The sequence below is a fragment of the Quercus suber genome, unplaced genomic scaffold (genome assembly GCF_002906115.3).
Source record: "Quercus suber isolate HL8 unplaced genomic scaffold, Cork oak 2.0 scaffold_641, whole genome shotgun sequence".
NCBI classification, from domain to species: Eukaryota; Viridiplantae; Streptophyta; class Magnoliopsida; order Fagales; family Fagaceae; genus Quercus; species Quercus suber.
Genome location: NW_027070082.1, coordinates 248,021 through 273,381, shown reverse-complemented (window position 1 = coordinate 273,381; position 25,361 = coordinate 248,021). Strand labels below are relative to the sequence as shown.

Below are 25,361 nucleotides of genomic sequence, written 5' to 3'. Positions count from 1 at the left end.
TTTATCCTCTATATATTGTGACTGACCCATCAGCTTCACTACTCCAATCCCTCATTTTCCTCGTATCAAAAAAAAAAATTCTCAGTTTCTCTTTCTCTTTCTCTTTGTGGGAACTATTATTAGAGAGGCCTAAAGTTCTTTTACTTGGTCATTATCAAAACTCCAAAATGGGCAGGTCTCCATGTTGTGAAAAGGTGGGGTTAAAGAAAGGTCCATGGACTCCTGAGGAAGACCAAAAGCTCTTGGCTTACATTGAAGAACATGGTCATGGAAGCTGGCGAGCCTTGCCTGCAAAAGCTGGTGATTTTTCTATTTATGAGGACCCTTTATAGTGTATACTTGTATTATGGATATAGCCAAATATTACAACACCTCTAAAGGCACTAAACTCATGGTTTTTTTTTTTTTTGGTTTTTTTTAGGGCTTCAGAGATGTGGGAAAAGCTGCCGACTGAGGTGGACTAATTACCTCAGACCAGACATTAAAAGAGGAAAGTTCAGTTTGCAGGAAGAGCAAACCATCATTCAGCTTCACGCTCTTCTTGGAAACAGGTAATCAAGGGTGAAAAAAATTGTATAAAAATGTATATAATATTATTTAAAATGTGAAAATATGAGTTTGAACTCCAAAAAGAATTAAAGGTTTTTGCAAATATTTCTATTTACAGTGTCTGTGTTTTCTAGCAAAACAAAAAAAAAAAAAAAAACAGTGTCTGTGACTGTGATATAATCATTTTCCTTCCCCAGACCCACTCTTGTCTTTTACTATTACTTACTTGAATTTTTCGTCTTATTATTGAAAAAGATGTTAAAGTTATTATCAATTTTCTTTTTTTAATTATAAGTTGATGAAATAATGAATGTGATAATTTGGAGCTAAGATTTTTGTTGGTCTGCTTGAACTGGTGTTGCTAATGTTGTTAACCTCTTTGGAGGCTCTTGTTGTTTTGAGTCTGGCCTTTTGACCTGACTGTGTGTTGTTGTTGATGTTGTTGATGGTAGTTCCAACTTGTTAAGTTTCTTGATTATTAAAAAAAGAAGTGATTATTACTACATAAATAATCTAATAAATCATTTTTAAAATTTTATATTTAAAAGTTAACATATTATAAGTTAGTTTGTTGGATTATAATAAAATTTCAAATAAATTATATATACAGTTCGACAACAGGTAGAGTTCATAAATTGAAAGAGGAAAAGACATGTAAAATAGCTCTAAATGAGTAGACCAAAATTTCAAAAGACTGTTTGCTACACCAGACTGCATGTCTGCGCTTTTCTTTTCTTTTTCTTTTTTAATTTTTATTTTATTTTTAATTTTTTAATTTTTGAATAGTTTAAATTTGTTGCATACAAACCAATTTAAGCAACTGAAATTGTGGCTTAATCACTAATATGAGACATTACTCATAGAAAATTATAATAAGACATATGATCACTAAAGTAGAATGTGATTTTTTTTTTTTAAGGAACAAGTATAATGCAATTTAAACATAGCATACCCTGTCCCACTCACGTGGTTGAGAAGAATCCTATTCAAACTCACCTTTGGACTTTGGTTATCTTTTTCCCCAAAACTTATTAGATTTTAATGAATGTACCTTTCTTTGTCGACTTTCCTGATCTCAATCATTAATTTCATTGTCGTTTGCCGAAATATTATCTTTTTCGCAACTTGTTAAATTAGACAAATTATAATTAAAATAATATTACTTTTACATAAAATAATATTTTTATATTTTATGTTAAATATTTTAAATATAAATGTATAAATAATGTCACATTATTTTAAAATTTTAAATAATATTCTATATGTTACTGACTATTATTTTTATTATGTGTCAATTATACTAGGTCACATCGAAAAAAAATTGTGTGACTTAGATGAATTATTGATCCATATATGTGTATGATATGATTTTTTTTTTCTTTTGCAGATGGTCAGCTATAGCAACTCACTTGCCCAAGAGAACCGATAATGAGATCAAGAACTATTGGAACACACATTTGAAGAAAAGACTAACTAAGATGGGCATTGATCCCGTGACCCACAAGCCCAAAACCGATGCACTCAGCTCAGGCAGTGGCAACTCCAAAAATGCAGCCAATTTAAGCCACATGGCTCAGTGGGAGAGTGCACGTCTTGAAGCTGAGGCTAGACTTGTGAGAGAGTCCAAGCTTGTTGTGGTGTCTAACCCTATTCAGTCTCAGACTCAAACTCAGACTCAGTCTCAGATTCAGACTCAGCTTATCAACAAAAACCCACCACCACCATGCCTAGACGTACTCAAAGCTTGGCAAGGAGTGTGGTCAAAATCAATAAGTCCAGGAATGTTCCCTATAGGTTGTGATGACCTTGAATCTCCAACTTCCACGTTGAGCTTCGCAGACCACACTGTCACTATCCCAAACGTTGTGTTTAGTGAAAACACAGTGAGTGCTGCACTTGATTTCGCTAAAAACTCAGTCACATGTCAAATGGATAACACAATGTCATTGCAGGACATGAATAATAGTAGGACCACAGCAACAACTACTACTACTAACACCACAGAAAGTGCATGGATAATTGGTGACTCTTTTAGGGCTGTGAATGAAAACAACATGCAACTCTCAAATATCATGGAAGGTTTCACGGATATCTTTGGTTACAATTGTGAAGAACATAACACATTGATGGGTGGAGGAGACAGCTTGGACAATGGGGACAAAAGTTGCGGTGGTAATTTTGAGGAGAACAATAAGAATTACTGGAACAGTATACTCCATTTGGTGAATGCCTCGTCCTCTGGTTCACCTGTGTTCTGAAAGTGTAGTAAAACTTTGTCTTCTCTTAGAGTACTCTTAATTAGTACTAGCTAGTTTAGCTAGATGTTATTGCAGCCCCATGCATCAAATGTAATCATAAGAAAGACTTTCTAATAATAGTGAGAAGTCCTTTAACCATTATGCATGTCACCTTTATTCAAATGATGATATAGCTACTATAATTTAAGGGTAATGTTTGTTATCTACACTGTTTACAGTAGAAATTGTGTCTTTGACTCATAATTTCAGTTAAAAAAAAAAAAACTGTTTATAAGAAATATGTGTAACAACTTTTACTCTAAATTTTATCCCATAGACTTTATAAATTAACATATCAATTTTTAAAATACAAAAAAAAGAGTAATTTAAATTTTTAGGTTAAGTTGCATATTAGTCCTCAAACTTTGACATTTGTTTCAAAATTTCCTCATATTTTAAAATGTTTCAATTTAGTTCCTATACTTCAAAACTTATATGAAAAAGGTTTTTATCCTCATTTGTTTGATGGTAAATATTGACATGCCAAATGGAATAAGTGATCTCAGTTTCATAAATTCCATTTGTTATGTTAGCATATTTCATCTGTAAGATGATCATATTTAAAGAGCTTTTTATGAAACATTTTATAGTATAAGTACGTAGAATATTATAAACAAATGTTAAAGTTTAATAAAAAAAAATTTAACCAAAAAAATTATTTATTATATATGTTATTGATACCTAAGTTATGGCAACAATCATTTTTTTTTTTTTTTTTGCATTTTTTATTGTAAAATTCATAATAACTTTAACAGCTTTTAATTTTAAAAAATGGATTACTTGAAATATCTTTTGCAGTAGTATAAATTATTAATTAACCACCACTACTTTTTCTTCTTTTAAATTTTATTATTTATTTCAATGTAGATCTAGGTCAGAAGGCTCAGAACATCAGTGTAAACTTAGCCATACAAAAAGAGAAAACCCGCCCCCAAAAAAAAGGCAAACAAACTAGGTAGAACAGTAGAATGATAGTTCCTTTTATTTATATGTAGAATCTTTCATATCTTTTTTTTTTTTTTTGAAACAAGAATCTTCATATCTAATGGCATTGGTTATAGATTGTGCAATTCAAGACTGCATTAAATGGATGAGCCTTAGTGAACTTAATTGTCAGTTGTATGTAACAGCTAGCTCTTTTCAGTTAATGTCCCAGCAGAGAGATCTGACGTTTTTGGTTGTTATTTTAGAGGCATCTTTCCTTCTGTTCTGCTACACTTCTACATATTATTGCGACTTGGAGAGTGAATACCACCGTACGTACGGCCATCTCATTGGTAACAAATATTAAGGACGAAGCAGCAATTACATTATGAGTAATTCTGAGTGCACCATCCATGGACCATGGTGCAATAGATGAGTAAGCCAGGGCCATAAGTAGTGTTGCAGTTGCAGTGCATCCAACTCTAATGCACTAGGCTGCGTTTGTTTCAATGTAAAATATTTTTTGAGTGTAAAATATTTTCAGGTGAAAATATTTTTGAAAAAATAAAATATTTTCAAGTATTTGGTTGCATTTTGAAAATTGTTTTGAAAAATATTTTCAGGTGTTTGGTTTCATTTTGAAAATGCTCATTTTCTATAAGTTTTTCATATTTTCTCAGCTCCCAAACAAATTTTATAATAGAAAATTTCAATATATAAACTTAAAAAAAAAAAAAAAACTCAAAACAAAAAACCATTCATCAAACACTGTATCTTCGGTCAAACTAAGAGAGAGAGGGGAAGAAAGAGTGAGTGATTGAGGAAAAAAGAGAGGCAGATCGAGAAAGAGATAGAGGCGATCGGCCATGGGTGGGTCAATCTAGAGGCGGCGACGATGAGATCGAGAGAAAAAAATGACGAGATCAATCATGGATGGTGGCAACGAGATCGTGAGAAGACGATCAGATCCAAATCGTGGTTGCATGCACGATGGCGGGGCTGTGGGTTGAGGACGACGATCTAGGCTTCACCAGTGGCCAATCAAGGCCAACTCAAGGTATTGTAAGGCCTAAGACGATAACTTTAAGTGAGATCTATTTTTATACTTTGAATATTAATAGAATATTTATTAACTTTTGGTTTTTTTATTAATTTAAAATCTACTTTTTAAAAAAAAATTACAAATTAAAATAAACCCATCGCATTATTCAATGACTATACAACTAAAATAAACACTATTTATTAAATGAAGTAACCAAATACTAAAAATTTATGATTGAAAATTGTAATAAATTTATATATTTGATATTTCTAAATAGAATGTGAGTATAAATTTATTTACTAGTGTAAGATTAATGAGTTTTTTTTAACATTTATGTGTGAGTGTTTAAATGATTGACCCTCAATAAAAATATTTTTCTTTAACTGGTTTTTCTTTGATAAAAAAACAACTACTTTTTATTTATTGGTGAATATTTAGGACTTAATTAATACTTTTATTGATACATGAATATCTCTATTGGTAAAAATTTATGGGCCTTTTTTTTATTGGGGGCCTTAAGCGGTTGCCTATTTGGTTCACCCATTGAGCCGGCACTGCGGCCAATCTCTCTTTGCTTCAACTTGGGCTTGGCATGACTTGTGAGTGATGCGTGGAGGGGAATGGGGCGGCGTGATCTGATCGGATTTGGGGTGGGGTGGTCGGAGTTTGTGACTTTCCCTCTAGCTCTCTCTCTCTCTCTCTCTCTCTCTCTCTCTCTCTCTCTCTCTCTCTCTCTCTCTCTCTCTCTCTCTTTTGGGGTGAGACTTCGAAAAATGGGTTTTGAAGGTAAAATAGGTTTGTAAATGGTTTTACGGGTGAAGTGGCTGTATTTTACAGTCAAAGGAACTAATTTTCAAGTTGACCATATTTTACATGCACATCCAAACAGATGTGATGGTGTAAAATATTTTTCAAATTTTATTTACACACGAAATAGACGGACCCTAGATATAATCAAGTGCTATCATGTTAGACTGGATTCATTTGAAATGGATATGTTTTATGATTCAAATTAAATATTATAGATATAAAAGTATGTTTAGTGTGTGTTTGGCAAAAATTAAAAAAGTTAGCTTATTTTATTATTCAGCTTATTTTTACTATTATTTATGGACCTCACAACACTTTTTGGTACTATTTATAAGCCTCATTGTACTATTTTAACTAATTTTTACTTTTATCTACAGTATTTTTAGTAAAAAAATTTCTGTTTCAGCAAAATAAGCAAATTCTAAACAGACCCTTAGTGATACGTCATTTAAAATTTTGAATGATATGGCATTTTATACTCATCATTTAACTATAAAATGAACTCTCTCTATTCTAAGTTAAAAATGGAAATGGAAAGGATGGTGATTCTATCTGAATATATGTTAAAGAAGTTAGGAAATGTAGAAAACCAACTCCCTCACTTTCAATATAGATTTTTTTTCTTTGATGAAGTGTGTGTTTGGCAAAAAATTTTGCCAATTTATTTTACTATTCAGCTTATTTTTGTTATTATTTATGGATCCCACTATACTATTTCAATTAACTTTACATTTATCTACAATACTTTAAGCAAAAAGTTTTTAGTTTTATCAAAATAAGTAGATCCCAAATAAACCCGAAAATAGATATGGGAGAAAGAGCCCTTTTCAATTCATTCCTCCAAATTTTCTTTTATTTTTATTCAGATGTGCGACACCCATGTATTTATTTGATTTTTAAATGCAACAGGTCTTACGTCTAAAGAAAATCTAAAGAAAATTTTAAGGAAATTAAAAGATTCAATAAGATAGGATATTATCCCAAATTAAAAGATTCAGTGAAACATAAGTCACATGTGCTCAATGGTATGGGGGGCAATCATCACGGACCTGATGGTCTCATTTTATATATATAAAGGGACAATTACCTAATTTAATGAACTACAAAATGACATCAATTGAAAATCTCATTTGAAGAAAGAGATTATAAAATGAAAATTGAGTCGTGGTAATAAATTTTTCTCCAAAAAAAAAAAACTCGTGGTTATAAATATGACAATCATATCAGCATTTTCCTTATATTCACATCGTGGATTCGTTGAGAGCATCAGCAATGGAAATGCTAAATACCAAAATAGAAGCTCCTTTTACCATTCAAGCCCAAAAACCCACTCCATTGGGCATTGTAAAATGCAAGTTTTGTTAAAAAAAAAAAAAATACAATTGTGCTACAGTCCGATTCTAAATGTAGAATCGCACTGTAGCTCAATGGTAAAAACAAAAATTATATTTTAATCGGTTTGGTCTTCTCTCTCCTCTCTCTGTAGATCATAATTTTCATTATCTTTCTCTCTCTGTCTTTCTGCTCTCTCTTCTTCAAAGGGAATGGAGGCAACGTCGTAGAGGCTCGATTAGAAAAGCTGTGGTGGAGGCCTGGAGGTTGTGAGTTTGTTCATGGGTTTCCGGTGTGGGTTTGTTCATGGGTTTCTGTGAGTTTGTTCATGGGTTTCCGGCGTTTGGGTCGAATTTGGGTGGCGTTTAGGTGGTGTTTAGGTTGGCATTTGGGTGGTTGGATTTAGGTTTGTTGGTTGTGATTTTTCCGATGGGTTGGGGAATTTGTTCCGATGGGTTTGATGGTGGGTTTCAGTGTTTGGTGGGTTTGTTTGGTAGTGGGTTTCGGTAAAGATGATGATGATGATGATGATGATGACGGGTTTGGGATGAATAGAGACGGCGACAGGCGACCCTCTCTCTCTCGCCATCGCTGCCAATGAGAACAGATGGGTTTGGGTTTGGTGAGAACAGATGGGTTTGATTTTGGATTTTGGATTTGGATTTTGATTTTGGATTTTGGATTTTGATTTTGATTTGGCTAAATTTTGCTCAGCAGAGGTGGGGGGTTGACACTGAGAAGTTGGATGGTGGTGGTGGTGGTGGTAGGTGATTTATAGAGGAAGAGAAATAGAGATCAAAGAGAGAAATGAGAAATATTTTTATATTATTTTAATGTGTAGGATGGTAAAATAAAAGTTGAGATGCTGAGTGTATTGTAAAATGATATTGTATAATTGATAAAGTGACTTTTTAAGATGGTAAAATGAGATAAGATGGCATAAGCCATTGTGGATGCTCTTAATGTTATTTTGCATATCTTACTTCATTAAATTTTCTCAAATATTGTATTTTACGTATGTTTATCTCGATTAATTGCATGCAATTTTACATAAAAGGACCAAACCCCCTCACTATCAAGTTATCAACAACGGTGATTTCATCCAAAAACCTTAATGATATAGACACTTTTTTTATATATTGATAAGATAATAAACTGTGATTGTAGTAACATTACTTTTATGTTGGCTTATAACTCACACCACTCTTAATATGTATCAATTATGACGGGCCACATTCCAAGAGCCTTACTACTTAATGACATTACTTAATTCTTCAAATAGAAAGAACTTTGATCCAAAGTTCCCATTTCCACTTCTTGTAAGCTCAAAAAAAAAAAAAATGGCAAACCACATTATTAGCGGTTGTGGAAAAAGTTTCGAAACATTTTACATTATAAGACTTATTGATAACATGCGGACATAGAAGAAAAATGAATAATCTCATGCGAAGAAGGAGATTATAAAATTTAAAAAAAATAGAAGCAATAATCCAACTCGTGGAAATTAAGTATGCTCATTTTCACTATCTATACTAAATAATTAAAGTGAAAATTCAGTAAATGAGCGAACTAATTCACTATAATTAATATTGTATCAACTATACTAAATTAAATTCCAAATTTACTATGCTTTTGTACCAAGTGTTCTTCCAATTTAAAACTACTTCTACTAATTAAACTCAAGCCAGAACTTAACTTGGTATAGTTTTTAGTCCTTGATCAAACTATAAGGTTAAATAACCATTTATAATATTTATAAAATTAAAAAAATGTTACAAATTGATATATCGATTAAAAAATACATAAAACACTCACAATAAAAGATATAAGCATATTGCGATATACTTAAAACAATATTAATTATCGAACTCTATTTATACAAGTAAACTTAATTAAGGAGAGCTCAATAATATTTATTGATAAAATACTTAATTACAATATATGAAAGTCAATGTTCAAATGGATACATACATGATGAGTAGTACTTAAGAAAAATTAAAATTTTATTGTTAAGAAAATCAATCAAAGAAACAATATATAAAAAAAAAAAAAAAAAAATCAGCACATAATTAAGAAAGTCAACATAATTCAAAATAGAAACAATTCATTGAAGGAAAAATATTATGAAAAAAAAAACTATTTCAAAATTCTATAATTTTCCTCCATAATAGTTCCATGTAAATTAAGAGATTAATTATGGAAATAAATGTAAATGAATCATAGAAGATATGTATAGGATGATAATATTCTCTCCATATATTACTTTCATAAAACAAAAAAAAAAATAGAAAAAGGAAAAAAAAGAAGACATGTAACATATTATGATTGATGAAGTATATATAAAATATAATATTATGAGTGAAACATATGATTTAAAAAAAAAAAAAAAAGTCTCCATAGCTTGTCTCATCATATTTGATTGAATCCCTTTGTATATATTAAATGCACTTTCACCTGATGATGCAACAGCAGGACCATATGAAGAATCTCATGAATAAGTAGATTAAAAAAACAGTAAATAGAGAGAGAAGAAAAAAACAAAAGTGTATGCAACTCATTGTAAATAAAAGCATTTTTATCAAAGATACTAAGAGCATCCACAACCGGATTCTATATCCTATCTTATTTACCACCTTAAAAAGTCACTTTATCAATTATACAATACAATTTTACAATTCTCCAACATCCCAACTTTTATATCTCAATCCTACTCATTAAAATAATATTTTTACATAATAAAATAATATATCTCACCATTACCATTATCCAATACAACACATTATTTATTCATTATTTGTTCCTTCTCTCTCTTTCCTTCTGTCCAAGATCCACAATCAACACCACCGTTGCACACCACCACCACCACCATCACCACCGGCAACCCATAAACTTCCGTCAACACACACAAAAAAAAAAAAAAAAAAAAAAAACCAGAGAATTGTAAACAGATTTGCCGCTGGGAAAAAACCAGACCCACCACCGCCGAAGCTTGAAGGAAGCGGATTTGCCACTGGGAAGCTTCGCCAAAACTCGAAGGAAGCGAATTCGCCGAAGCTCGAAGGAAGCGGAGACCCACCATCGATTTAGAAACCCACCGCCGATCTAGAGACCCACCACCGATTTAGAACCCCACCGCCGATTTAGAGAGTTGTCGGAGAGAGTGAAGATGCTGAGAAGAATCGGAGAGCAAGCAGAAGAAGAAAGAGCAGAAAGAAATAGAGAGAAGCAAGACAGAGAAATGAAAGAGGAAAAATGAGAGAAGAAAGAGAAATGGCCGGTTAAATTAAAATAATGAGAGGAAGCATTAAAAAATATTTTTTTTTATACCATTTTGCTACAGTACCATCTTACATTTGAGATGGTACTGTAGCAAAATCTCAATTTTTTTTTTTTGCATATGGGATATAGCTTTCCCATTGCTGATGGGTTTTGGGGTTTAAATGCCAAATGTTCTTAACATTTGGCATTTACACGCCCAAATGCAGATGCTCTAAGTGTTAAACTGCTATTTTTAGCATCTGAAACCACAAATGCTGCTCCATCAAATATGTTATATCCTAAAAAATTTGTCATCTTGTTATAGTGTGCTTTCATTTTTGAGAGCACACTATAGCAAGGTGTTATTATTTTTTTAATATTTTTCTTTTTCTCTCTTCAGACTATCATTCTCACTCTCTCATTCTCAAATTCTCCCTCTCGTGGGTTTGATGGGCTTGATGACTGTAAGTGGGTCTGAAGGTGGATGGCCTGACAGTGGTTAGGGTTAGTTGAGACCGTGGGTTGAGGCTATGGGTTGAGGCCGTGGGTTTGTGCCGTGGGTTGAGGTTGGTTGTGCTGGTGGGTTGAGGTCATTGGTTGTGGGTTTGTGGGGGTTGGGTTGCTAGGGTGGTGGTCATCGAAGAGGTTGGGGTAGGTTTTGGTTGCGGTTTTGTGGTGGGTTCAGATCGGGGTTGAGGTTTAGATTGGGGTTAAGTTTCAGATTGGGGTTGAGGTTCAAATCGGGGTTGCTGGGATGGTGGGTTTTGGTTGCGGTTTGTGCCGTGTTTTTTTTTTATTTATTTTTTTTAAATTTTATTTTGGTGGTTAGGGGTTGAGGTTGTGGTTGGTAGTTGTGGCTGTGGCTGTGGCTGTGGGAGGCAGCAGGTGTTGGCAATGGCAGTGGGTTTGTTGATAGTGAAAGAGATGTGAATGAGAATAAAAAATAATAAAAAAATAATATTTTAATAAAGTGGTAAAAAATATAAAATCTTTGATGTTAGGTGTATTGTAAAGTGAGGTGTTAAAATTGATAAAGTAGATTTTTGATATGGTAAATGCTAAAATTTTAAAAATCTTTGATGAGGATGCTCTAAGTAATGAAGTAATGTTACAGACTTACAGACAAAACAAAAATTTCACAATTTTTTTCTTTTTTTAAGAAACAATTTCACAATAGTTGAGTTCATGTACTTTTATTGATTTTTTTTTTTTTGGAATCACTGTTATTGATTTTGATTTGAGTCCAATGTTTATTATACATTTAATGAGCAACTTATTACCATGATAATTATGAATTATTTTGCGGATAGTATTATTATATACATAACCTAAGCTACTATGATACATACACAACACTCATCTTTAATAAGTTTATATACTTATAGGACAAAGTTTAGCTATAAAATTAGTTGTAACATTAGGTTACAAACTTACTTAATATCTTTTTATTAAAGGTAAATTTTGACAAATTTACCATTGAATTACATTTTCTTTTTATATCTTTAACGCTTGCAAAATTTTAAGAAAAAAAATTAAAGATCAATAGATATGTCATCAATAAATTTTTAAGGGATAATTACAGTAAACCCACCTGAGGTTAGGCCCGTTTTCACTTTGCCTACCCGTGGTTCAAAACTTAACACTTTGCCCACCTGAGGTGCCTTCCGTGAGGGATCTGTTACCCACCTCTCCCTTTGCCGTTAGAAAAACACATTTTTAGGAAAAAACAAACATAACAAAGATCAAAAAGTTAGGATTTTTTTTACTTTATATATATATATATATATATATATATATATAATATTATTATTTTTTTTGAATTTATATTAATGGTAGAGGATGGAATATTAGGAAAATGCTTGGACTATAATGTATTACACGACTTGCTCTTGTGGTAAATTGTAAATGGCAGAGTAAAAGTTATGGATTTATGATTCTACTATTCACAACTTGCTACATAAGTAAATTATGATAAAATTTATGGTTATAGCATTATTAGAAATACTTATTTTTTTCAAACGAAATATAAAATAATATTTACATTTTAAATTGTAACTTTATAAGTCACCAGTATCTAATTGTGTACCATTTATTTTACAGTATAAAAGTATCTATAAAAAAAACTTATCAAATCATATTAAATTTTATTTAAGGGGAGTCCAATTAAATCTATAATTTTCAATTATATTGTAAAGGATCATAGGGGGGTAATTATTATAAGGGATAATTACAGTAAACCCACCTGAGGTTAAGCCCGTTTTCACTTTGCCTACCCGTGGTTCAAAACTTAACACTTTGCCCACCTGAGGTGCCTTCCGTGAGAGATCTGTTACCCACCTCTCCCTTTGCCGTTAGAAAAACACATTTTTAGGAAAAAACAAACATAACAAAGATCAAAAAGTTAGGATTTTTTTTTATTGCTTGAGAACTTGTATGAGAACAAAACACATGAATAACACACGGATCAAAGGCTCAATGAAATCACTTTTAATCTATATTAATATCAACAATCTCATAACAACTCAAAATTGTGAACCAATTTTTACAAGAAGACCAACAATCTCAAAACAACCAGCAACGTTATTAACAAAAGAGAGTGAGATAGAGATATGCAATCAACAACCAAAGAATAAGGTAATGAGAAATCCAGCCGTGGGTTTGGATTGTGGTAGATCAGCCATGAGTTTGGTGGCATGGTGGCGACCCTAGGTGCTGCTTGTGCCTCTCCAAATTCTCAGTCATTTTCCGCAAAACCAAACACCATCAACCCAGGAAAGGAAAGGACCCTTCCAACTTCAAACACACCCCCAATTCCAACCATAGTAGCAAACCCACCCCCAATTCTAACTTCAAACCCACTCTAAATCCCAGCCATAGTAGCCAAACACCTGAATCCGAATCCGACGACCATTGTCACAGTAGCAAAACACCTGAATAATCAACCTGATGAAACCGAATCCGACGACCCCACAACTCGGCGAATCCGACGGTCGGCTCTCCTTACAGCTCCTCAACCCAGATCATAATCATGACCGTGATCATCTTCAGCTTGCGAAGTTGAAGAGCACAACCATCGTCACAGTTGATTCCATGACGGAGTGGGACAGTCCAGCACCGAAGTTGTTTAGATCTCACCAAAGATAGCACCGAAGTTGTTTGGTAGCTCTGTGCACGTGTTGCTTATTTGCTTGTGGGTTTTGAGTATATGGGTGCTGTTTTGATAAAAATGAGATTGCTTTTTAGGCAAAGAAACAGCTAAGAGTACATATTCAAACTAATACATGTTTGAATAACCCATTGGACAAGAGAATAGCTTGATTTGTGTTTTGTTCTCAAAAAAAAAAAAAAAAAAAAAAAAAAAAAAAAAAACCCTAACTTTTTGATCTTTGTTATGTTTGTTTTTCCCTAAAAATGTGTTTTTCTAACGGCAAAGAGAGAGGTGGGTAACAGATCTCTCACGGAAGGCACCTCAGGTGGGCAAAGTGTTAAGTTTTGAACCACGGGTAGGCAAAGTGAAAACGGGCCTAACCTCAGGTGGGTTTACTGTAATTATCCCTTATTATAAAATAATTATCATTTTTGTAATGTTTATTTATTGTTTATACTTATTTAGTATAAGGCATGAATAGTTGAAAACTCTTTTAAATATTATATATATTAAATATGATAAGTTATTAATATTATACATTTATTTAATTCTTAAATTTATTAATTAAATTATTTATAACGTCACCAATTCGACCTTTGATTTGACCCCGGTTGGACCAAATAATTGGGAACCACTCCTCTTTTCAGTTCCTTGACCGGTCAGATTTTTGAAACCATATTTTCTCTCAAAATTTATCAGAAATCAAACCGATTTGGAGTGGTAGGTACTTGTTTCTATTGTAATACTAAAATGAAATCCTGAGCTTATAGGTGTTGTTTTGTTGGAGCTATGCTCAATTTTTAGTTTTTTAGTGTATGCACAATTTTTTAAAACACTACAATTTTTTTTAGTACAATTTTTTTTTAGTATATTTATATATAAAAAAAAGTATTCATAAAAATTTTAAATAAGTTATTTTCAAATTGACTCTTGTATATTTATATAAAATTACTAGCATGTGAGTCAATTACAAATATTTATAGTTTTTTTTTTTTTACTAAAATGAAACTTATTAGTTGCCTACAGAGGACATCAACCTTAAGGTGGCTTAGATCATAGGTATTGTGAGGTTAAAATCCCAACATTATGTATTGGGCCTAGGGCCCTTCTTGAAGATTATGGTGTGCCCGAAGAGAAGAAAATGATTGAGAAGGATTCCGTGTGGGAGAGATACCTGGAAATGATCGAGGAATATAGTTCGAAGAGAGCATTAGTAGTCCGAAGAGTGTATTCTCCTCGGATATAAAAAGTCTCTGTCAAGCAGATACCTGAGAGGTTTGAATGATCTTCCTAGCGATTCCAATGATAAGGATAAGTTTCGGGCATGTATTGAGATAATAAGAACAGAGAAATATCTAAAAGAAAAAGCTGCTACCACCGTGTTTAATGCACTGCAGCAACTTTCCTGGCCGCATTTATGTGGAGAAGACCCCTGAACAGTGCAACCTCAACTACCACCACTCATGGGGAACTAAAGAAGATACTTGATGTGACATGTACTTAAGTGAATGCTTAGATGAAGAACAAGTGTACGACGAAGATGATTGAGAAGAAGGCTATATAAAGGGAAGAGGCATCTGATGAAGGGGGATCGGAAAAAAAAGGAAAAAGAAGAAGATAACAATTTTACTGTAGCTCTAAGAACTGTATTCACTTGTTAATCAATAATATACCTCTTCGGACATCAATTTATTTAGTTTTCAAGTGTGTTTTTATGTTGGTTCATCCCTTAATATCCTAGTTAACTGTTGTTTAATTTACAACTAACCCAGCTCTTTCACCCACTCTCTACAAATTCATTGTTTTGGATTCATTGGGCTCATAATCCAAATCTTTTGGACTTGGGCTACAAATCTTGACCCTACAATTGGCGCCGTCTGTGGGAAGCGCTTGGTCAAGAGTGAAAACGACGGTTGATGATGGCCGAACCAAGTTGACAACCAGCAGAGTCTAGGGCATCCCAACATGGTGATCCTTTCCTCAATCTCGAACGAAGAGGTGATCGTGAAGGAAGTGTACACACAATACATAAGGAGAAAAGCCAGTTACGAGGCGATAATCATATCTCCCATGCAAGGCCCAACAGGGACATGCAGCGGGAGATTGATCGTTTGAAGAGGGAGCTGCGCCATGTAAAAAGGAAGCGAACTTCTTCTGACGGTGACGTTTCTTCTGATGATGGAAGAGACATCAGTTAAAAGCGGAGGTCTATAACCCCTCCCAGTGAATCTTTCTCTTATGAGGAGGAGTTTCATAACGAGCAATAGTATAACGAGCAACAGTATAAAAGCCCGCCGCATAGGGGCGTAGGAAATGATGCTGTGAGCAAAGCTTTAGACCAAATCTCCAAGTCTCCATTCATGCGTAGGATTAAAGGAGCGAGACTTCCTCGGCGTTTTAACCAGCCCACATTCACCATTTACAACGGGCGAACTAACCCTGTTGAGCATGTGAGTCATTTCAACCAGTGAATGACTGTTTATTCCAAGGACGAGGCCTTGATGTGCAAGGTTTTTCCGTCCAGTCTCGGACTCATTGCGATGAGGTGGTTTGATGGCCTAAAAGCAGAATCCATAAACTCTTTCCATGAACTCACTCAAGCATTTGGTTCACGGTTCGTGACTTGCAGGAGGGTTCCTAGGTCGTTGGCTTCCCTCATATCCCTGAACATGCAAGAGGGCGAGAGCCTTAAAACATACTCCGACAGATATTGGGAGTTGTTTAATGAGATTGAAGGTGACTTTGATGATGTGGCCATCAGTACATTTACGCTCGGCCTTCTGTCTGAGCACGACTTAAGGAAATCCTTGACTGGCAAGCTCGTCACCAGCGTGGGCCAGCTCATGGATAGGATTGACAAGTATAAAAGGGTCAAGGATGACCAGCAACAAGGGAAGAGAAAGGACAAGGTTATCCCTTAGGAGAGGAGGGATTTCAGGTCGGACAAATACAACAACAACAAGCCGCGTAGGGATTACGCTGGGTAGTCAGGACCGGTAAATACTCAAGCGGTCAATGCTATATTTAAAGAGCCAGTGCATCAAGTTCTGGAAAAGATCAAGAATGAACCATACTTTAAGTGGCCGAACAAAATGGTGGAGAATCCTGAGAGGCGTAATCATAATCTCTATTGCCAGTACCATTAAGACCATGGGCATACCACAGAGGATTGCAGGAGCCTGTGGGATCATTTGGACCAACTGGTCCACGAGGGTAAATTGAGACAACTCTTGCGCCACTCCAATGGCTGAGGAAGTCAGGTGAACTTGGAGCCCCGAAGGGATGATTCTTCAAAGCCTCCCTTGGGGACTATCAATGTCATCTTCACCGCACCGGGGAGAACAGGATCCTGGCCATCCAAGATCATGTCGGTAGCCCGATTACCCGTAGGGGACTTTGGCCATGGTCCGAAGAGATCTAAATCAGATACTCAACCGGTTTTAGGGTTCTCGGACGAAGACAAGATTGGAACTATCCCACCCCATGATGACGCTTTAGTAATCACCCTCAGAATTGGAGGGTATGATGTGAAGAGGGTAATGGTAGACCAGGGTAGTGCGGTAGAGATAATGTATCCTGATCTCTACAAGGGGCTGAACTTAAAACCTGATGACTTAACACAATACAATTCTCCTCTGGTGAGTTTTGAAGGAAGAGTTGTTACCCTGAAGGGCCAAATACGATTACCTGTACAGACTGGCTCAGAGGTAGTAGAGGTGGATTTCATCGTTGTAGACGTATATTCGCCATATACGGCAATTGTATTCAGATCTTGACTTCATACACTAAGGGCTGTTTCCTCTACTATACATCAGAAAGTTAAGTATCCGTCCATGGGTCAAGTTGATGAAATCTTAGGAGATCAATCTATGGCGAGACAATGCTTAGTAGCTGCCATCCAGCATAAACTTGAAGTTGAGCCCTTGACCCAGGCTGGAATGGATTTATAGCAATCAAAACTTCTAGCATTGCACACCAAAGATTCAGCTGAGGGTGTGAGGTGTGAAGATTTGATAAAGGTTGCTATCGGAGACGATCTGAAGAAGTTCTTTCAAGTCGGATCTCAATTACCTCTTCTGGAGAAGGAAGCACTTGTAGAATTCCTTAAGAAAAACATTGATGTATTTGCTTAAAATGCTTATGAAGCCCCAGGGGTGGATCCAGAATTCATATGTCACCATCTAAAGGTCAACCCATTAATCATCCCTAAGAAACAGCCTTCTCAGCGCCCATCCAGGGAATATGCTGATGCAGTACGAGAGGAAGTAATGAAGCTCAAGCAGGCTGGAGCTATTAAGGAGGTGTTTTATCCTGAATGGCTAGCAAATACTGTAGTGGTGAAGAAGAATAATGGAAAATGGCGAGTATGCGTAGACTTCACTAACTTAAATAAGGCTTGCCTCAAGGATCCTTTTCCTATGCCCAAGATAGACCAGCTAGTGGATGCAACGGTAGGCCATCCTCAGATGAGTTTTCTGGATGCCTTCCAAGGTTATCACCAAATACCATTAGCCTTGGAGGATCAGGAGAAGACTGCCTTTGTCACCCCTATTGGGAACTACCATTACAAAGTGATGCCATTTGGTTTGAAAAATTAATGATCCACCTATCAAAGAATGATGACGAGGATGTTTGAGCCATAGCTGGGTAAAAATATCGAGGTTTACATAGATGACATGGTAGTGAAAAGCAAGATCGTTTCTAAACATGTAAAGGACCTTAAAAACATCTTTGAAGTTCTAAGAAGGTACAAGCTGCGTCTAAACGCTTCCAAATGCTCATTTGGTGTGGGATCAGGCAAGTTCTTAGTGTACATGGTGACTCACAAGGGAATTGAAGTTAACCCCGATCAGATAAAGGCCATCAACAATTTACAACCTCCTCGGAATCCCAAAGAGGTCCAGAAGTTAACTGGAATGACTGCCGCTCTAAATCGATTTATCTCTCGATCAGCAGATAGGTGTCGGCCTTTCTTCTCTCTGATCAACGTTCACCTTTGCCCCAGGTTAAGAAACGTTCATTTTGAGAGGATGGATCCAAACGGCCAAACCCCCCAAAATCCAGTGATTTCAAATAAAGGCATATGTGGAGCCGCAGATGTTAGGAATTTCAAACGTCTCTTCACGATCTCTAACCCTAGCCAAAACTATCCCTATCGTGCAGTTTCAATGCCTCTTTTCCTTTGTTTTCAATTTACATAATTGATTGTTACTCGCATCTATTTTTCGTTAATTTATTGATTTTCTTTTTAAATCAGTTTCAACTCAAATGCCGTTGTGACTGATTGCTTAACGATCAGATTGAAAGCTTTAATTTCAAAAGCTTTTTATGGCCTATTCAACAGGTTTAGGTTCCAATGTTCTATCTCTCTATTTCTTTGTTTTTCAATTTGTTATGATGGTTGGATCAATTTTTCTTTAGTAATTGCTTTTTTATTTGCATTTTGTATTCTACAAGTTTCAGCTTAAAGGCGGCTGTGAATTTAGTGATCAGATTGAGGGATTCAATTTTGGAAGCTCTTTATCACCTACTGAACAGGTGTGGGTTCTAGGTTCAATCTCTCTATTCCTTCGTATTTCAAATTTGATTGTTACTTGGAGCAATTTTTATTTAATAATTGATTTTTTTATTTATTTTGGAAGCTCTTTATCACCTATTGAGTAGATTTGGGTTCTTGTATAATTATGTTTATGTATGTACGTATGTGTGCTTGTATAGCTCATTGCACTTAGGTGTTAGCTTCTGGATATGCATAATTTAGGGATTATTTGGAAAGAGTAGTTATGCATCTTAATTAGGTCGATGATTATTGGTTGAAGTTGGAAGGCAATTAACTCTCTGTTTACAGCTATGAATAATTGATTTTTTTTTTTTTTTTTTGGCTATCCATTTTCATTTTGCATTTGTTTTATATGAATTGGTTTTCTCAATTTAATGTTATGTTTTACTTATAGAGTTACTCTTTTCTTTTCTTTTCTTTTTTTTTTTTTTGGGGGGGGAGGGGGGGGGGGGGGGGGAGTGGTGGTGTTGATGCAGCTATAGAAGATCAATTTGTTACTACTTCAAAATTCTTCTAAGGGCCTACGTGTGAAGTTCCAATTAAAGTAAAAATCATTTGGTTTCAAAGGTTTAATTATATGTATCCTTAGGTTAAAATGGTTCAATATGTGTTTTTATTTAACTAGTTATGGTCAATTTTGTACTTAAAGGCAAAACTGTAAAGTCTGTTATGAATACTATGCTTGAACTTTGTCCTTCATTGGCTATATTGAACTCCCAAGATGACTCTAAAGATAGAATTGATCTCCGTGCTAAAGGAAGAGTATGCTGAATTCCTAGATCATCAAAAGCGAGTTGCTTCTTCCTTTCCTTCCTCTCTAGGCCCAATCAGATAGTACTTGCCATTGTCTTTAATGTTCCACTTCCGATTCATGGGTCTTGAGGTCTAAGAAAATAAAACTTAAGATATTTAAGATCTCCTAGAAAATCCAAGAATCAACTAAACTACCAAAATATCCTTAATTCGTAGGAATTGCCGAAATTACAATTTTGCTCCTGAATACGAAATTGACATATAAAAAACTGATTGACCCAAATACACATAACTAGACCTTTAAAATCACATGACTTTTAATTCAATTGGACTTCAAACATGGCCCCATAAAATAAAATAATAAATCTTGAATAGGCAAATTTGCAAAGTAGTAACATTTTAATCTTCCATGGCTGCATCAGATATGTTGGTTTGGAACTGTTGTGTTGCTTTTCTAATTGCTGGGTTGTTGTGAGGAGTGTGGGCGGTTTCCATGTGGGAATACTGGTTGACTGTGGACTGTGTGTGAACCATTATTTTGGTTGTTATTTATCTTTTAGTGTTTCTCATAGGAACCACATCTTATTCACTTGTTTACTTTCTTTGTCTTAATTGGGTGCTTATTAGAATCCAAGGAAGGTATACAGCCCAATTTTGTATCCCCCTCTGGTATGCTCTCTATTACTTTGATTCGTCTTAATGGGAGTTATTACGTGCAATGGACCCAAGTTGTTGAGGTTTTTCTTTTGGTAGCAAGAAGTTTACTTATCTAAATGATGAACTCCCTCCTACTATGGATCCTAAGTATGCTGATTGGAGGGTTGAGGATGCACAGATCAGAAATTGTTTGTGTAATAGTATGGAATCCAGAATATGATGTAGCCAAGTATTTTTGCCCACTACTAAACTTGTTCAGGAACAAGCCCAAGAGCTAAATTCTGGTGTCAATTTTGAACGCTATTAATTTCTCTTTCTTTTCCTGTACAACCCGAAGGTAAAGCCACAAATCCATTGGGAGACTGGTTACAGTTAGGGCTTTGATTCCAGCTCGTCTCTGTAGCTTTGTGGAACCCAAAGTGGACTTATTTGGTTGCTGGAAAACCACTTGCTGTGAACTTCAAACAGGCCCATATCTGACATATTTTTGGGCCTTTCAGCCCTTTTAAAGTCCAATGTTACCTTTCTTAAACCATTCCAGCTTTGGCCTTTTTCTTAATTCTTATACCCCTTTTTTTTTTGCGGGGTGGGGACTGGGGAGGATGGAATGTAATGAAATGAGAGATAGTTTTAAGAATTCCCTTTTGAGAATTAGTAGAAAGAAAATGGAATGCTGGTAGGAAATACTCATTCCATTCCATTTTCCTCCTAAACATTCCTTCCAAAAGTGGGAGGAACACTCATACATTTAATGAAATGTGTAACATGCCCATTTTATCACTTTTTTTATGAAGTCCCAAACACACTAGAGAAAATACACTATATTCCATTCCATTCTTTTATTATCTATCCATTTTAGTGTTAAAGGACTTATTTAAGTTGTTTTAGGCACACAACCCAAATAGAATACATAAATAAATAAATTTGTGTGTTATCTATTAAGTAAGGTGATGGGATGGCGCTCCATCAAGTTTGATAGAGCATCACTTATTACTCATTTCAACATAGTACACTCTTTGAGCAATTTATCATATTTCTCATTAAAAAAATTAAACAAGGTCTAAATAAAGTTGTTTATTGGAATTTAGCTTGTCTAATTCTATAGTGAGAACAATATTTTGGATGCATGAAATATTTGAGACATATTTAATCAACCCACTTTGTTTAGACTTTAGATTATTCAACATAATGCCATTTGGAATAGTAGGTCTAAATGTGGATTGATATTGATCAAGAAAGTCATAAATTCAATTGGTTAAGGCCTTGACAATTTACCATCCTTCATCCTTGGACTAGTTGACATGTGCCTTGTAGACCTTTAAAAAAGCTTGAATTGATTGTAGCATTGGACTCCCCGATAGTCATTCCCATTTCAAAAAAAAATTAATTAATTTTTTTCAATTGATAAATTGCATACACATCTAGTCTGTCTTGAACCCAATACCTCATTCTTCATCCCATATTATAGGAGGAGGAAATGCCATTTGAAGTAGAGCTCATTGGCCATGTTTTTATCGGTTGTAAACTCCAACTATAGCCACAGCTAGTCCAAGAACTTCCCTTGCATGTAAGGGCAATTTTAATTTTTTTTTCCTTACAATGTGATGAACTGGGGATGGAGGGATTTGAACCCAAACCCAAGTTCTCTTGGACAATGCCATTGAACCGCAAGACTTTTAGCATGGAAGAAGTAATTTTAATAGTTTTAAAAAGTTATTTATTGAGTAGAGGTAATTTAATAGTTTTTAAAAGTTGTTTATCCAGCAAATTAATCTGGTTCACACATGTTGTATGCAAAAGTTATGGGGTGTCATATTTCCTAGACACGACGAGATGAATCATAAGTCCAAACCAATCGATACATCTATAAACATAAAATGTGGATATCTTCTACGTTGGGGTTAAATTAAGAGAGAATGATTTATATCTTTGTTTATTTTTGACTATGAACTCTGTCTATGTCTGTGCTTAGTATCACATATTTTGTTCACAGCTACTAATAAGCTTGGAAAAAGAAGTATGATTGCATATGTTGATGGACAACTTAAGATTTAGCCACTTTATTATAAATGGATCCACTATAGATACAAGTTGAATCAACCCTTACCAGCGGTGTGCTACATCAGGCGCTGGATGTTTGAAAAGTGGGCAAGGGTTAGTTAGGGTGTTCTTTATAAGAGAGGCATTACATTAGTGCTTGGGTATAGTGAGAAGTGAGCAAGAGTTCTTGCTGTGATTACGACGGTGACAATCATTCTAGTTCTAGGTTTTTTGGGTTTTGTTGGATTTGGATTATTTGGATTTGGGTTTTGTTGGAGGATCTTGGCAGTTGTGGTTGTGGTTGTTGTTGGTGACAGTTAATCTTGCCATTGATGGCAGTCAACTCGCTATTGGTGGCTGTGTATTTGGTAATGGGTTTGTTGTAGGTATGAGGCTGGATTTCTTGGGTTTGTTTTGGATTGTGGTAGTGGTTGTTGGTTGGTTGGTGGCGGTCGATCGCAGCTGAAATCCTTCACCAACCACATCAAGCCAGACAAAATTCTATGGCCTGAAACATCAGTTGACCTGAAATCCTTCTCTTTCATCAACATTTCAATTAATTTGTACATGATTTTTGTCTCAATGCATCCCTCATTCAGAACATCCACCATTAATAAATCATTGCAGGTTGCATCAAGTTCATTTTCGACTAGTGAGAGAGGTATGAGAGAGAGAAGAGGGAGGGTCTAATAGAGATTAAAAATAAATAACGACATTACAAGCTGTTTGTGTTTAGGGACCAAGTTGGTTAGTTTTGAAATATTTTGGATATGCTTGGCAAAAACCCAAACCTCAGGGGTATTTATTGTATTTTAGCCAAACGAGGGGAAAAGGAGACATATTGGAGAGAGAAACCCAGGAATTAGGAGAGGAGGTTTGAAAGAAGACAAACAACTAGTGTTTAAAGATAAAATAATGGACAAGATTTTTTTCCAAACTAGTTTAGAGAGAAACCCTTCAAAGTCCTCTTATATTTTTTTATTGGATGTAAATTTTGAAAATCTAACTGTTAGATTGCATATTCTTTATACTCTTAACATGCATGTCAAATTTCGTTCAAATCGAATGTTATTTACTATTCGATCAATAAACTTATTTTTTATGCATAATTTTATACCACAAAAATCTTAAAATTTAAACATTTGGTTGATAACATAGCTATTGATCTTTGATCTTCTAGAAATCTTGCAAGCATGGAGATATAATAAAAACATGTAATCTAACGATTTGATTTTCAAAATTCACATCCAATAAAAAGATATAGGAGGAGTTTGAAGGATTTTTCTTTGAAATAGTTTGGAGATAAACATTTTCCTAAAAGGATTAAAGAAGGCTAGTGAGGTCTAGAAGAAACTGTTTATAAGATGTTGAATGAAATGACTAGTCATATTAAAAGAGTAAGAAGTATCTGGAGAATCTAAAAGGATGTGTGCAACAAACTAATGAGATTTAGTGGTGAAAAATGAGCAGCTTCAAGCAGCAGTTAGATGGAGTTAAAAAGGATAATAGTATGGTGAATGAAGTGAAGAAGTACATCAGGAGTATTGTATAATAGTTGGATACCAATTAAGTTAAAAGGGAAAATATTATAAGATAGTTGTAAGACTAGTTATAATCTATGGTATTGAATGTAAGACTATTAAGAAGCAACATGTTCATAAAATAAGCCTGGGCTAACTCGATACAATTTGAGGCCTAAGGTGAGAAAATTTTAGGTAAAATTTTTCTTACATGAGTTGGTTCAAGTTGAATGAACAAAAGAAGGTAGTGGAAAATCTAAAATAACATTAATGGAAGTAGTAAAAATGACATAAATTTAGGAAGTGATAAAGAGTGTGATTTTGGATAACATAGAATGGCAGGAAAAAATGTGTGACCAACTTTGATTGGTTTGTTGAGCATCCCTAACCAATTCCAAAATTTTGAAGTAAGGATTTGGATGTTGTTGTTGTTGTTTACACTTCAACATCAATACTAAGGTTGTGGGAGTAACAATAAGTTTTATATCAGGCCTATGGTGACTTTAATTATTACAAACTCACCATTGCACAGGCACACACACATATAAGGAGTGAAGTTTTAGAATTCTTGATAAGGCAAATTGCAGAGATTATTTCTTCGTGTTGAATTGCACTCATTGTGGTAGATTTGGGAAAGAAACCTAATAAAGATGAAGGTTTTTCCTTCTTTTTTCCCTTTAGAAGTTAAGTAGATTTTGTGGGATTTTGATTTTATTATATTTGGAAGAAAAATTAATCTTAAAGCTGAAGGACTTCTTGTTTGCTTATGTGCCAGTGATGAAGCACTCGGTTTCTTTGAAGCATTTCATGAGCTTCTTGCCTATCTCGTCTCATTTCTGGCTGCCTTAATTGGATTACACTTTCAAGTCTTGGGTGTCTCACCACTTGAAACACATTTTGCTATGATCTTGCTACTCATCATGGCTACAATCATCTATAGCATTGTGTATGTGGAGTTAAAACTGCTACCTCGAAATGTTGACCTCCCCTTATTCAGGTTCATTTGTCTGGTTTTTGGAATTATTGCTGTTCGGTCACAATCTGAATGACCCCTTGTGATTAACCTTAATTAATTAATTAATTAGCCAAGTTATTAATTAATCAATTTAACATGCAAATACGTGGAAGCACAAACAAATCACCAAATACTAAATATGCAGCGGAAAAAATAAATGACACGGTGATTTGTTTACGAATGGAGAAAACCCTAACGGCAAAAACCCCACCGGGTGATTTTCAGGTCACCACTCCCGAAACTCCACTATTATCAAATCAAGCGGTTACAAGAAAGGAATCCCAAGTACCTTACCAACCTACAGTTGAACCCTTACCCCAATACCCAATTGGACTTGATCTGTAGTGACAGTCTCCACCTTTGATGCACGGCTCCCAAGTACGTGACTAACCAATGCGCGGATCCAAGTACGCGACTTCAGAACACCAACTTAAGGAAGAATGGTTGGCTGCAAAG

General features: G+C 34.7%; 2 protein-coding genes and 1 long non-coding RNA gene across 3 annotated transcripts; all 3 read left to right on the top strand.

The window, feature by feature from the left end:
- Window positions 1-29: 29 nt before the first annotated feature.
- On the top strand, window positions 30-2,921 carry LOC112005568 (transcription factor MYB16). Its single transcript, XM_024037854.2, has 3 exons — window positions 30-300; window positions 422-551; window positions 1,937-2,921. Exons 1-3 carry the CDS (start codon window positions 168-170, stop codon window positions 2,805-2,807), a joined length of 1,134 nt encoding a protein of 377 aa, XP_023893622.1. The 5' UTR covers window positions 30-167; the 3' UTR covers window positions 2,808-2,921.
- Window positions 2,922-15,831: 12,910 nt separating this feature from the next.
- Window positions 15,832-16,281, top strand: LOC112031653 (uncharacterized). The gene has a single exon (XM_024064360.1). It carries the CDS (start codon window positions 15,832-15,834, stop codon window positions 16,279-16,281), a length of 450 nt encoding a protein of 149 aa, XP_023920128.1.
- A 2,340-nt stretch (window positions 16,282-18,621) lies between these two features.
- Window positions 18,622-24,825, top strand: LOC136064169 (uncharacterized). The gene is made up of 3 exons (XR_010625849.1): window positions 18,622-18,704; window positions 18,824-18,898; window positions 24,666-24,825. It is a non-coding gene; the product is annotated as an uncharacterized LOC136064169 (long non-coding RNA).
- Window positions 24,826-25,361: the final 536 nt, after the last annotated feature.